This window comes from Esox lucius, chromosome 17, assembly GCF_011004845.1.
Source record: "Esox lucius isolate fEsoLuc1 chromosome 17, fEsoLuc1.pri, whole genome shotgun sequence".
NCBI classification, from domain to species: Eukaryota; Metazoa; Chordata; class Actinopteri; order Esociformes; family Esocidae; genus Esox; species Esox lucius.
In genome coordinates this window covers 42847976-42861984 of record NC_047585.1, presented here as the reverse complement: position 1 = coordinate 42861984, position 14009 = coordinate 42847976, and the positions used below count along the sequence as shown (strand labels likewise).

General features: G+C 41.3%; 2 protein-coding genes across 3 annotated transcripts in view; one reads left to right on the top strand and one right to left on the bottom strand.

Annotated features, from left to right (window-relative positions):
- LOC105016692 (protein phosphatase 1 regulatory subunit 1A) overlaps window positions 1–2498 on the top strand; it is a 37314-nt gene extending 34816 nt beyond the window's left edge. Inside the window, exons 6-8 of one of the 2 annotated variants that reach the window (XM_020055374.2) lie at window positions 11–172; window positions 919–1005; window positions 1431–2498. In XM_020055374.2, the coding sequence (XP_019910933.2) occupies window positions 11–172; window positions 919–1005; window positions 1431–1495 (314 nt within the window). In that variant the 3' untranslated portion in view covers window positions 1496–2498. Of the gene's footprint in view, window positions 1–10; window positions 173–915; window positions 1006–1430 lie in introns of both variants that reach the window. The other variant, XM_010880704.4, reaches the window with a different exon arrangement.
- A 5060-nt stretch (window positions 2499–7558) lies between these two features.
- Window positions 7559–14009, bottom strand: part of LOC105016691 (calcium/calmodulin-dependent 3',5'-cyclic nucleotide phosphodiesterase 1B) — a 28464-nt gene continuing 22013 nt past the window's right edge. Inside the window, exons 10-14 of the mRNA XM_013138067.4 lie at window positions 13761–13881; window positions 13531–13612; window positions 11771–11888; window positions 11399–11535; window positions 7559–7685 (exon numbers count right to left, since the gene is read on the bottom strand). Of these exons, the coding sequence (XP_012993521.1) occupies window positions 7609–7685; window positions 11399–11535; window positions 11771–11888; window positions 13531–13612; window positions 13761–13881 (535 nt within the window). The 3' untranslated portion in view covers window positions 7559–7608. The remainder of the gene's footprint in view (window positions 7686–11398; window positions 11536–11770; window positions 11889–13530; window positions 13613–13760; window positions 13882–14009) is intronic.

The following is a 14009-nucleotide window of genomic DNA, read 5'->3' as shown; positions in this document are numbered from 1 at the left end:
ATCCTTCCAGGTGATGAGTGTTCCTCAGAGAGCTGTCTCTCTGACAGACCCAGTCCAGACGCTCTCCCTGGTGGGGAGGATGACCAGGAGCTGCCGGCGGATGACGAGGCTTGGGGGAGCGGGGACAAGGTCACTGCGGAGGCCTTTGAGAAGCTCCGCTGTCAGATGGAGGGTAAGAATGGAGGGGTGAAAGAAGAGGAGTTTGGGAGGATAGGCAGAGAAACCGATTTGAGAGGGAGATAAGGAAAGAGAGAGATGGAAAGGGGATAGAAGCTTTCGGAGAAACAGAGAGGCTGATGGAGGAAGAGAGATAGAGAGAAAGAAAGAGAAGAGGGAGGAGAAGGAGCTACAGAAGGGGGGCGGCGTAGGAGAAAGGTGCTTTCTGTAATAAATGATAGAATTTGCTGTCTTCTTCATATTGACTGGTTGTATCAACCCCAGAATCAACCCTCGAGCGGTGCTCATGGCCGGATGGAGACAGGCTGACTGGCTCACAACATTAGCCTAATAGTAGTTGATTAATGACATTTTCCTCTCAAACTTTATTTGCTCCATAGTTTATCAGAACAAAGGATCAAGATGTTTTGGACACATGAAAAGTTGTTATGCCCCAGTGAAAAACAGAGTGGGAAACCTGATCCCCAAATTTAGCAAATTACAATAGTCCATTTGTTATTCCATTCACTTGTGGTCAGCGAACAGGACTTTTGTAAAGATCAGTCATTAAAACTCAGTCAGCAAAAGCAACACCATGCAGCTAAATGTCAAGATTAATCGGCTGATGAGAGAAAACAGTTCAGGTAAAAACAATAATTGAAGTGAAACTACGCCGTCGTAACATTTCCCCCAAAATCTTTGGAATAGAACATGTTTCCGTGGTCAATTTAATGATGGAGACCTGTTTTGTATTTCCAGCAGAGTTTTCGAGGGACAGTCCATCAGAAACTGCTGGGGAAAAACAACAACCACAACGAAAACATCCCGAACAACAACACACTGAAGCAGGTGATATGAATATGACAGCGGTCACACCCTCCGTCTGAATCGTTCTTTAATATCATCTCCCAATGAGAGGCTTTAGATTTCAGACAGGTACTTTTTGTTGTCAGCTGTTTAACTATTTATCTATTTGGCTTCGTTTTGCATTATAATGAAACCAGCATCTGTGATGGCTCTTTGATCACATAGCTTCAGAGCACAGCAACATTCTGTGAAATTTTCAACAGGTGCCATTGGCAATATTTCTGAACAGGGGCCACATTCTGACGGCTCTGTTAAGATAGACCAATCTTTTACATTTATTTTAAAGCATGCACAGTTCAAAGAAACACGGTTTAAAGACCACAAATTGGGTTTCTACTGTAATTGCATCTAGATCTCTGTGATCTTTCTATCGCTGCCTATAAACCCTCCAATATTTCTATCAACAGACCCCGAGGCTGCCTACTCAGCGAGTCCACTTGCAGAGGAGAAGACGACCAGCCTGGAGAAATAAGTTGAACAGGACCATAGACACACCGTCACACAAACCTGTGTTGCCACTTTTGTCCCAAATGTAATCTTTTGTAGTGCACTACTTTGACCAGGGCCCAATGGAAAGAGTGTGTGATTTGGGCTCGCAGGGCTCTAGTTCACAGCAGAGGAGTTGAATGGGAAAAGGCACAGAGTGAGGAAGCAGCCCTAACGTTCAGAAAGCATTGACCGACAACTGACCATGGCTTTGATGGGCAGATACTGTAAAATAGATACCGTGTCTTAATTTGATCATTGTGTTTTTGCGGAAATTGTACTGCACCGCCAGAAATGCCAGCATTTATTCAATGTTTGAAAAGGCTTCTAAAATCAGAAAATGATTTCCCTCATTGAACAATGTAACTCCCCAAAATAATTCTCGCTTAATTACAATTCACCTAACAATTCACATTTCTAAATGGATGGGAAAAGCCCTCTTAAATAAATACACTTCATAAAGAGTGTTAAGCAAAAATAGTTAGTGATTCACATTGTTACCTAGAGAAGAATAGCTAGCACATCCCATAGGTAGCCTAGTGGTCAAGTCATTATATCAGTAGAAGAAAGGTTTCTGGCTCTGTTCTGTCCCTGAGCAAGGCAGTGAACACAAACATGGCTTCCCCAGTACTCACCTTGCTCTTGGCTTATTTATGGTACTCACAGCAAATGTTATTTTTGTTTCTGCCAGAAATAAACCAACTCTTTTGAATTTACATTTCCTGTTCCTAGAAGAATACATTCCTGTTTTAGCAAATTGCCTCAAATCAAGATAAGGTGTCTGTATAGCCAGATCAGGGTTCTGTTCAGCCAGGCCAGATACAATCGATGTGAAATTATGACAAGGCCTCTCCTCTCATTTGGGCCAAAATCCTCTGTAATGGAATGAAATATAATTTATATTAAGTTAATTATATGTTTCCTATTCATATACAATGGGGAGAACAAGTATTTGATTCACTGCCGATTTTGCAGGTTTTCCTACTTACAAAGCATGTAGAGGTCTGTAATTTTTATCAGTCTAAAACAGAAATTCAGAAAATCACATTGTATGATTTTTAAATAATTAATTAGCCTTTTATTGCATGACATAAGTATTGTGTGGGCGGACCAGGGCCTATTGGATAGTGGGCATAGAAGTCCACTATACAGGGTTAGGGGTGGCTTTTGAGCCATTGGATTCGTTATCCAGTCAGTTGCTGAGGTCATTCTCTCTGAGTCTCCGACCATTTGAGTTTCCCTGGTCTCCATGACAGATCAGATTAAGGAACCTTTTGTCTGACAGAAAACAACATGAACTATGTTTCTACTGACATAATAACTCATTCACATTCCCCTCCGTCCATAACCCTGCATCTTTCGAACCACAGTTTGGATTTCGGTACTTACATCAAATAGTTTTTTGTACCAAAACAACATCCAGAAATGTGTGTTATTTTATCTTCAGAAAGTTGAATGTATTTTCCAAGGCATCGAATCCAATCTGTCTGTCACTGTTTCCACGATCTGCTTTTGCCACATCCATTTTTGGACTTGTAGATGAACGATGTGTACCCTTTGATTCTGGAGGAAGGATAACTTAAAAATGTCTCTAAAGCTTATTTCAACTGTTCCACCCACCTGAACCGAAAATACACTCAGCTAAAAGATTATTAAGAACACCATACTAATACTTTGTTTGACCCCCTTTCGCCTTCAGAACTGCCTTAATTCTACCTGGCATTGATTCAACAAGGTGCTGAAAGCATTCTTTAGAAATGTTGGCCCATATTGATAGGATGGCATCTTGCAGTTGATGGAGATTTGTGGGATGCACATCCAGGGCACGAAACTCCCGTTCCACCACATCCCAAAGATGCTCTATTGGATTGAGATCTGGTGACTGTGGGGGCCATTTCAGTACAATGAACTCATTGTCATGTTCAAGAAACCAATTTGAAATGATTCCAGCAGTGTGACATGGTGCATTATCCTGCTGGAAGTAGCCATCAGAGGATGGGTACATGGTGGTCATAAAGGAATGGACATGGTCAGAAACAATGCTCAGGTAGGCTGTGGCATTTAAACGATGCCCAATTGGCACTAAGGGGCCTAAAGCGTGCCAAGAAAACATGGTCCACACCACCACCACCAGCCTGCACAGTGGTAACAAGGCATGATGGATCCATGTTCTCATTCTGTTTACGCCAAATTCTGACTCTACCATCTAAATGTCTCAACAGAAATCGAGACTCATCAGACCAGGCAACATTCTTCCAGTCTTCAACTGTCCAGTTTTGGTGAGCTTGTGCAAATTGTATCCTCTTTTTCCTATTTGTAGTGGAGATGAGTGGTACCCGGTGGGGTCTTCTGCTGTTGTAGCCCATCCGCCTCAAGGTTGTGCATTTTGTGGCTTCACAAAGGCTTTGCTGCATACCTCGATTGTAACGAGTGGTTATTTCAGTCAAAGTTGCTCTTCTATCAGCTTGAATCAGTCGGCCCATTCTCCTCTGACCTCTAGCATCAACAAGGCATTTTCGCCCACAGGACTGCCGCATACTGGATGTTTTTCCCTTTTCACACCATTCTTTGTAAACCCTTGAAATGGTTGTGCGTGAAAATCCCAGTAACTGAGCAGATTGTGAAATACTCAGACCAGCCCGTCTGGCACCAACAACCATGCCATGCTCAAAATTGCCATTTTCCCATTCTGACATTCAGTTTGGAGTTCAGGAGATTGTCTTGACCAGGACCACACTCCTAAATGCATTGAAGCAACTGCCATGTGATTGGTTGATTAGATAATTGCATTAATGAGAAATTGAACAGGTGTTCCTAATAATCCTTTAGGTGAGTGTATGTTGTTTGTAAACAAAGCACTTCTTAACAAAGACCTACATCCTCAAAACATAAACTATAGTGTGGATACCAGTTATGCTCAGTCAGTCCTCTACTTGCATTTCTTCACTGTCACTCCAGTTTTTCCTAAAACGTGGCAGGGAGGACACTTTGTCTTCATGTTCTTGTGACCTTAAATTAAGTAAAAAATGAAATTGAAATGAAAGATGTCGTCTGAAATACATTTGGGTTTCAGAGGGTTTGGTTTGCAAGTAATTTAATGTTCAACAGCGAAATGAAAAATATTTCTTTAAAGGCTCAATTCTGTTGTTGTGAAATAAAATTTTAATAATTACTGGGTAGGAATTATGTACCTTACTGTAATAGATTTCCATTTTTAAAAACAACAGTTTATAAGAAAACGGGATAACATTTTCTCAAACATGAGTTAAGGTAGTAATGTCTGTGAGTGGTCTGAACAGGAATGGGGAAAAAACTGAAAACAAACTCATTGGCCAACAGGTTTGGAACTCTGTTTTTAACCGGTGCATTACATGGTGATGTCACCTTGGAATGCTAATGTCCTGTGTAGATTGTCCTGTGTAGCAGGGAAAACAGACTTCACTGGGGCTTTATATTTTGTTTGTAATTTCACTTGGCCTTTAAACATTCCCTTGTAAAAACAACAATCAGTCCCACATCAAATGAAGTACAAGTTATAACAACTATATATAGCACACATAAAGGCTTTACAAGCACGACATAAAAATGCTTTACATAACAATCATTGGTTTATAAATGTCGAATTCAGGGTGACATAATCGGTTACACTGTAGCTTGAATAGCCAAATATGACATAACACATTATGTACAGTGTGTTAATACCCTAATGAGCACGGCACGGACTTAAAGATGACTTTAATGTATGTTGTGCTAATGATGACTTTTCATATATTAATGTTATACTTTAAAGCAAGAGGGGCTGTTGTATATGGTCATTATACTGTACTACAGCTAAGAGCTGTTCGTAAGCACGGAGAAACACAGTTCCTGAATACAGACTTTAGCTGTGGTGTATAAGCCTTTATACCACAAACCCCTCAGGTGCCTGGTTGCTATTCAAAACCAATGAGCAACACAATTAGAACGGTAAAAAGAAATAGCATTCAGGATATCAACGACCAGGTTTTTCAAAGTACGAATTATTGTACTTCAGTTTTTCGAAGTACAAATTGTACTTCAGTTTAAGTGGCACCAAAAAAATTTAGAAGAATATCGGTTAAACTTTGTTTCACTTCATAATGATTACATGCAATCTAAGTTTGTTTGATACAATAAAGTGTTGAAATTGAAAAGCGACGTTTGTTTTACTTCCTGCAAAGACACAATCCTAATCCAAGCTAATGCTATAACATTCATAATGCCTTCTGTGGTGTACCACTAACCACGAACAACAATAGCACTGCGTTCAGGTTTGAATCACTGACCTACAGTGGTGAGTTTAAACCCAAAAATAGATAACCAGTCTGATAATCAATAATTCAGTTGATGTAGGTCCACAACTAGAACAAACATAAATATTTCATAAGCATGTGACAATTTTTTACCAGTGTATTTTTAAATACCACTAGGGCTCTTTTCAGTCTTTCATTCCTGCAGTTTTACCTCCTCCTACTGGACAGTTTACCTCCTCCTACTGGACAAACAGTTTACCTCCTACTGGACAAACAGTTTACCTCCCTCTACTGGACAAACAGCTTACCTCCTCCTACTGGACAAACATTTTACCTCCTCCTACTGGACAAACAGCTTACCTCCTCCTACTGGACAAACAGCTTACCTCCTCCTACTGGACAAACAGTTTACCTCCCCCTAATGGACAAACAGCTTACCTCCTCCTACTGTAAAAACAGCTTACCTCCTACTAGAAAAACAGTTTACCTCCTCCTACTGGACAAACATTTTACCTCCTCCTACTGGACAAACAGCTTACCTCCTCCTACTGGACAAACAGCTTACCTCCTCCTACTGGACAAACAGTTTACCTCCCCCTAATGGACAAACAGCTTACCTCCTCCTACTGTAAAAACAGCTTACCTCCTACTAGAAAAACAGTTTACCTCCTACTGGAAGAACAGTTTACTTCTTCCTACTGAAAAAACTGTTTACCTCCTACTGGACAAACAGCTTACCTCCTACTGGACAAACAGTTTTACTTCCTACTGGACAAACAGTTTTACTTCCTACTGGACAAACAGTTTTACCTCCTACTGGACAAACAGTTTTACTTCCTACTAGAAAAACATTTTACCACCTACAGGAAAAACAGTTTACCTCCAACTGGAAGAACAGTTTACTTCTTCCTACTGGAAAAACTGTTTACATCCTACTGAACAAACAGTTTTACCTCCAAACAGTTTTTTGTCATCCCATTGGATCGACAGTGAACAGGATTCAGATAAGACAAACTCACCCAACCTCACCTAAACACACCCAATGTCACCTAAACTCACCTTTTAACAATGCTGGTGAAGTCCAATGTGACTTTAGAGTTTGACAGAAACACATACATGCCTGTGACCAATAGTATTGAAGGATAGTGTGTTCATTTAATTAATAAAATTATTATTAGTTAAATAGAAAGTTAAAAGATTGGATAGATCCAATAAAATATGTGTGTTCGAATTTTTGTGAGTATTTATTAATGGAACAATAAGCATCTTCTCAGCGGTAGAATATAAAACTGGAAACTGGTCTCAATTAAATCAAACCTGCACTGCATTATTTATGGGGTAGCTTTTTCCAATGGTGAACTAGCAGAGGGTTTAGAGATTTATTTTTACTCCACAAAGACTCAGAACTACTACAAGGTTGACCGAATACCGAATTCACAAATACCGAATTATTTATATTTTTTTACATTATTGTGTGGTCTCGGGATGAATATTGTACATGATGACATTGTGATAACATTGCTAATGCAGGTTTGACAACCTTTGTCTTGTTGCCGTCCACTAAATACATATGATTCACTGATCTTTCAATCACACCCCATCCCAAAGGCCTGCCTTTTTAACTGCTCCAACTTGATCATATTCTACATGGTATATTTGGTGTGGTATATACAGTGTTCTTAACAAATATTTTCCTACCTGGTTAACCAATGTGTGAATTACAAGCAAGGCACACACAGTATATATTGTAATTTGCAGATAACATGACCTGCACGTTGTTGCAATATTAAATAAAAACATTTATTGACTATTATTTCCTGGTGTTTTACTACTCTGTAGTATCACCAGAATGCTCATCCTTTTCATCAGCCAATGAATGCTTCTTCATTATCTGATCCAAGAACCCTGAAAAGAGAAAAAGTACCATTGATTTATTCTACATAGACACCCATACTGGAGTCAGGCATTCACACTTCTTCCACAAAGAAACCCTAAAGGAAATAGTCCTATTGATTGGTAAAATGATTTAAATGGTGAGGACTGAGCCGTTGTAGGTTGGAGGAAAACGTGAATACATTTCTGCTTGTTGAAAGTCAAAGAGAGACATTAATCACTGAGACAAATAAAAAATCTAACCAACCCTGGATTGATAATAAATTGTTGATCAACTGGCTGAATTAGCGAGAGGCCAACCGTGCTCTATGAGGGCTGTGTACTTGCCAAGAAGCAATACTTTACCCTGACCAGTCACTCAGCCGAACTGGTCTCGGGCCATTCAACCGGCATTTTGATCCAGAGTAACTCACAGATGCAATTAGTGCTTAACGAGAGCTTTGCTCAAACCCACATCCAGTGGGGATGTGAACAAGTATTTGATACACTGCCAAATTTGCAGGTTTTCCCACTTACAAAGCATGTAAAAGTCTGTAATATTTATCATAGGTACTCTTCAACTGTGAGTGAAGGAATCTAAAACAAAAATCTAGAAAATCACATTGTATGATTTTTAAGTAATTAATTAGCATTTTATTGCATGACATACCTATTTGATACATCAGAAAAGCAGAACTTAATATTTGGTACAGAAACCTTTGTTTGCAATTACAGAGATCATACGTTTCCTGTAGTTCTTGACCAGGTTTGCACACACAGGGATTTTGGCCCACTCCTCCATACAGATCTTCTTCCGATCCTTCAGGTTTCGTGGCTGTTGCTGGGCAATAAGGATTTCAGCTCCCTCCAAAGATTTTCTATTGGGTTCAGGTCTGGAGATTGGCTAGGCCACTCCAGGACCTTGAGATGCTTCTTACGGAGCCACTCCTTAGTTGCCCTGGCTGTGTGTTTCGGGTCGTTGTCATGCTGGAAGACCCAGCCACGACCCATCTTCAATACTCTTACTGAGGGAAGGAGGTTGTTGGCCAAGATCTCGCGATACATGGCCCCATCCATCCTCCCCTCAATATGTTGCAGAAAAGCATCCACAAAGAATTCAATCAAATCAATCAAATGTATTTATAAAGCCCTTTTTACAACAGCAGTTGTCACAAAGTGCTTTACAGAGACACCCGGCCTTAAACCCCAAGGAGCAAACAAGAGTAGTGTTGGATTTCAGTGGCTAGGAAAAACTCCCTAAGAAGGCCGAATTTTAGGAAGAAACCTAGAGAGGACCCAGGATCAGAGGGGTGACCAGTCCTCTTTTGGCTTAAGAGTCCAATTAGAATAATAAATAAATGTCTCTGGGCTAAATCCAGAGTCTATTTGATTCTAGACTAGGTCAAAAATATGACCAGGTGGACAAGGACAGGGACAGCAACGGGCCCCCCAAACCAGGTACTCCGCAGGTGTGGACCAGGACCTCATCTCTTCCTAAAATTAAAAACTGGAGGAGACTGAGAAAAGTTAGAAAGTGCATTCCTCATATCCCCCAGCACAATAGTTTAGCAGCGTAACACCTTGGAACTGAGACGGGGATGTCCGGCGACACTTTGGCCCTACCCGGGGGAGGCCCCGGACAGGGCCCAACAGGCAGGAAATCAATCCACCCACATTGCCAGGCATCAATCAAAGGGACACCCACCAACCGCAACCCCCCTGAAAGAGGGCAGAGTATTGCCAGCAGCGTACAGCCCAATTGCACAAGTGCGCAACAGAGAGACAATGACAAGCCAGTGATTCTTCCCCCGAAAGGTATTGGAGGGAGGGCATCCCAGTGGTGACGAGAGCCCACCTGGCAAGACAGCAAGGGTGGACAGTATCAAGCCTACTGGTCACCTTCACGCCCCCGGGCCAGGCTACACCTAATTATAAACCGTGCTGTAGAGATTAGTTTTTAGTAGACACTTGAAAGTTTGCACTGAGTTTGCATTTCTAACCTTAATTGGCAGATCATTCTACAGTAGTGGAGCTCTATGAGAAAAGGCCCTGCCTCCGGCTGTTTGTTTAGAAATTCTAGGTATAATTAAAAGGCCTGCATCTTGCGATCTAAGGTTACGTGTAGGTATGTATGGCTGGATCATTTCAGCAAGGTAAGTAGGAGCAAGTCCATGTATTGATTTATAGGTTAAGAGTAAAACCTTAAAATCAGCCCTAACCCTAACAGGCAGCCAGTGTAAGGACACTAGTACAGGAGTAATGTGTTCAAATTTTTTTGTTCTAGTTAGGATTCTAGCAGCCGTGTGCAGCACTAATTGAAGTTTATTTATTAGTTTGTCTGGATAACCAGAGAGAAGAGCATTGCAGTAATCTAGTCTAGAAGTAACGAAAGCATGGATAAATTTTTTGATAGAAAGTTTCTAATGTTTCGAAGATGAATATAAGCAACTCTTGAGACATATTTTATATGTTCTTCAAAGGAGAGGTCAGGGTCAAGGGTAACGCCAAGGTTTTTTTGGATACGACCATGCAGCCGTCGAGGTTCACAGTGAGATCTGCTAACAACGCTATTTGTTTCTTGGGTCCTAAAACTAGCATTTATGTTTTCCTTGAGTTTAAGAGAAATAATTATGTTTCCACCTCCATGCTTCACGGTTGGGATGGTGTTCTTGGGGTTGTACTCATCCTTCTTATTCCTCCAAACACGGCGAGTGGAGTTTAGACCAAAAAGCTCTATTTTTGTCTAATCGGACCACATTAACTTTTCCCATTCCTCCTCTGGATCTTCCAGATGGTCATTGGCAAACTTCAGATGGGCCTGGACATGCGCTGGCTTGAGCAGGGGGACCTTGCGTGCGCTGCAGGATTTTAATCCATGACGGCGTAGTGTGTTACTAATGGTTTTCTTTGAGACTGTGGTCCCAGCTCTCTTCAGGTCATTGACCAGGTCCTGCCGTGTAGTTCTGGGCTGATCCCTGACCTTCCTCATGATCATTGATGCCCAACGAGGTGAGATCTTGCATGGAGCCCCAGAGGGAGATTGACCGTCATCTTGAACTTCTTCCATTTTCTAATAATTGTGCCAACAGTTGTTGCCTACTCACCAAGCTGCTTGCCTATTGTCCTGTAGTCCATCCCAGCCTTGTGCAGGTCTACAATTGTATCCCTGATGTCCTTACACAGCTCTCTGGTCTTGGGACATTGTGGAGAGGTTGGAGTCTGTTTGACTGAGTGTGTGGACAGGTGTCTTTTATACAGGTAATGAGTTCAAACAGGTGCAGTTAATACAGGTAATGACTGTAGAACAGGAGGGCTTCTTAAAGAAAAACTAACAGGTCTGTGAGAACCAGAATTCTTATTGGTTGGTAGGTGATCAAATACTTATGTCATGCAATAAAATGAAAATGAATTATTTAAAAACCATACAATGTGATTTTCTGGATTTTAGATTCCGTCTCTCACAGTTGAAGAGGACCTATGATAAAAAATTACAGACCTCTCCATGCTTTGTAAGTAGGAAAACCTGCAAAATTGGCAGTGAATCAAATCCTTGTTCTCCCCACTGTATATGGGTTATTTTCCCCCTATTGGCTCAGGGATTTTAACCTGCGACCTTTCAGATTCTGGCCAGAACCCTTTCAAATGCTTGACCAGAACCCTAACCCCCAGGCTATCTTTTGTAGCCATGGTAAGATTGTCCAGGCCCTGACGCAGAGTGAGGTTTCAATAGTCAAAATGGATTGTACCATTGGAGTTGCTTTCCCTCCATTTGAACTTGTTGTCTTCTGTGTGCCGCGTCCATGTGGATCGGAAGCTGACCAGCTCCGAGGTGATGTGCGCCAGGCTCCACTGTAAACCCCTGGAACTCTCCTTCCACAAATTACTGGTAGGACGAAAAAAGATATAATGCTTTATAAGACATGTCGTCAGCATATTTCACCCCTTTATAATGTCTGACACGTGTTATCTTGGAACAATCCACACCCCAAACAAATAGCTGTTTGGATTAAGCTGCCATATCTCTACAGAGGCATGTATGTGCGTGCGCTGTAACGTGTTAAAAGGCTGCAGTATGTCAGCTATGTTTTGTTGAATATTAAAAGTCTACAGTAAGTCACCTATGCCGATTGCAGGGGTCTGGTGGACCTGGGTTTTCTTCAACCAGTGGAATTACTATCTTCTCTGCCATGTCGGTCAACAGAGAGAACGTGGGCTCCACTATGAAGTCTATGAAGCCTGCAAGATTGCGGATGAGAGCAAAATGATAAATACCTGAAATGTAAACTTCATTCATGGACTCGCATTCATACAAGACTACCAGTATCCAACACATTCACTCAGAGGACCACATTTTCACACACATTCTGTGTCGATTAGAAAAGGTTGGTTTTGTGTGGAGATGTACAGTGAATATAAGAAGTCTACACACCCCTGTGAAAATGCCAGGTTTTTGTGATGTAAAAGAATGAAACAAATATAAATCATGTCAGAACCTTTTCCACTTTTAATGTGACCTACAATGTGAACAATTCAATTGACAAACAAACTGAAATCTTTGAAGGGGAAAAATAAAAACCTTACAATAAACTGGTTGCATAACTGGGGATGTGGCTGTTTTCAGAATTAATCACATTCAAACTCATGTTAAATAGATGTCATTAAACACCTGCCATCATTTAAAGTGAGTCTGATTAATCACAAATCAAGTTCAGCTGTTATAGTAGGATTTTCCTAGTTGTATCTCAGAGCAAAAGCCATGGTCCGCAGAGAGCTTCCAAAGCATCAGAGGGATCTCATTGTTGAAAGATATCAGTCAGGAGAAGGGTACAAAATAAATCCCAAAGCTTTAGATATACCATGGAACAAAGTGAAGACAGTCATCATCAAGTAGAGACAATATGGCACAACAGAGACATTAACAAGAGCTGGACATCACTCCAAAATTGATGAAAAGACGAGAAAAAAAATGGCCAGGGAGGCTTCCAAGAGGCCTACAGCAACATTAAAGGAACTGCAGGAATTTCTGGCAAGTACTGGCTGTGTGCTACATGTGACAACAATCTCCCGTATTCTTCATTTGAATGGGCTATGGGGTAGGGTGGCAAGATGGAAGCCTTTTCTTACAAAGAAAAACATCCAAGCCAGGCTGAAGTTTGCAAAAACAAACATCAAGTCCTTCAAAAGCATATGGGAAAATGTGTTATGGTCTGATGAAACCAAAGTTGAACTTTCTGGCCATGATTCCAAAAGGTATGTTTGGCGCAAAAACAACACTGCACATCACCCAAAGAACACCATACCCACAGTGAAGCATGGTGGTGGCAGCATCATGTGTTGGGGCTGTTTTTCTTCAGCTGGAACTGGAAGAATAACGTTTTGGAATGGCCCAGCCCGAGCCCAGACCTGAATCCAACTGAATATATGTGGGGTGATCTGAAGAGGGCAGTGCACAGGAGATGTCCTCGCAATCTGACAGATTTGGAGCCGTTTTGCAAAGAAGAGTGGACAAATATTGCCACGTCAAGAAATGCCATGCTATTAGACTCCTTCCCCAAAAGACTGAATGCTGTAATCAAATCAAAAGGTGTTTCAACAAAGTATTAGTTTAAGGGTGTGCACACTTATGCAACCAGGTTATTGTGAGGTTTTTTTTTTCTCAAAGATTTCAGTTTGTTTTTCAATTGGATTGTTCACGTTATAGGTCACATTAAAGCTGGAAAAAGTTCTGATATGATCTTTCTTTGTCTCATTCTTTTACATCACAAGAACCTGGCATTTTAACAGGGGTGTGTAGACTTTTTATATCCACTGTATGTCAAGTGTGTAATGTTTTCCCTCTGGACACTCATAATGACTATGGGTGGAGATAAAGTCTTACCAATCTGTGACTCTGCAACTAGGGTGCTGTTCCGATCACACAGCGGAGAGAAGGGAAGACCAAGCTCTGCCTCTCGGTCACCCTCAGGAACACAAGAAGGAGACAGATCTTAAAATCTTCTACCACGGACAATTGACAACACTGAGCTGGGTAATCCAGAAGGTAATGACCAGAGACTGACATAGTACATAAGAAAACTCCAGAGTTGTAAGCTCCTCCACGGGTCTTACCTGTCTGAAGAACTCATCCATGAGGGCTTTGGTCCAGCGAGAGTGTAGAGCCCAGGGCTTGGAGGGGTGGCTGATGTCTGCTGTGTGCAGGAGAAGGGACAGTGCTTTGGGCTTCTCTATGCTGTTAATCACAGGTTAAAAAAATTAATCACAAATAACATATAAACCCTGTTTGAATGACAGATGCCAAGCTGAGACAACATCTTGGTGTTTCTATCTGGCGCAAGAATAGCATCTATCTAAGAGGCT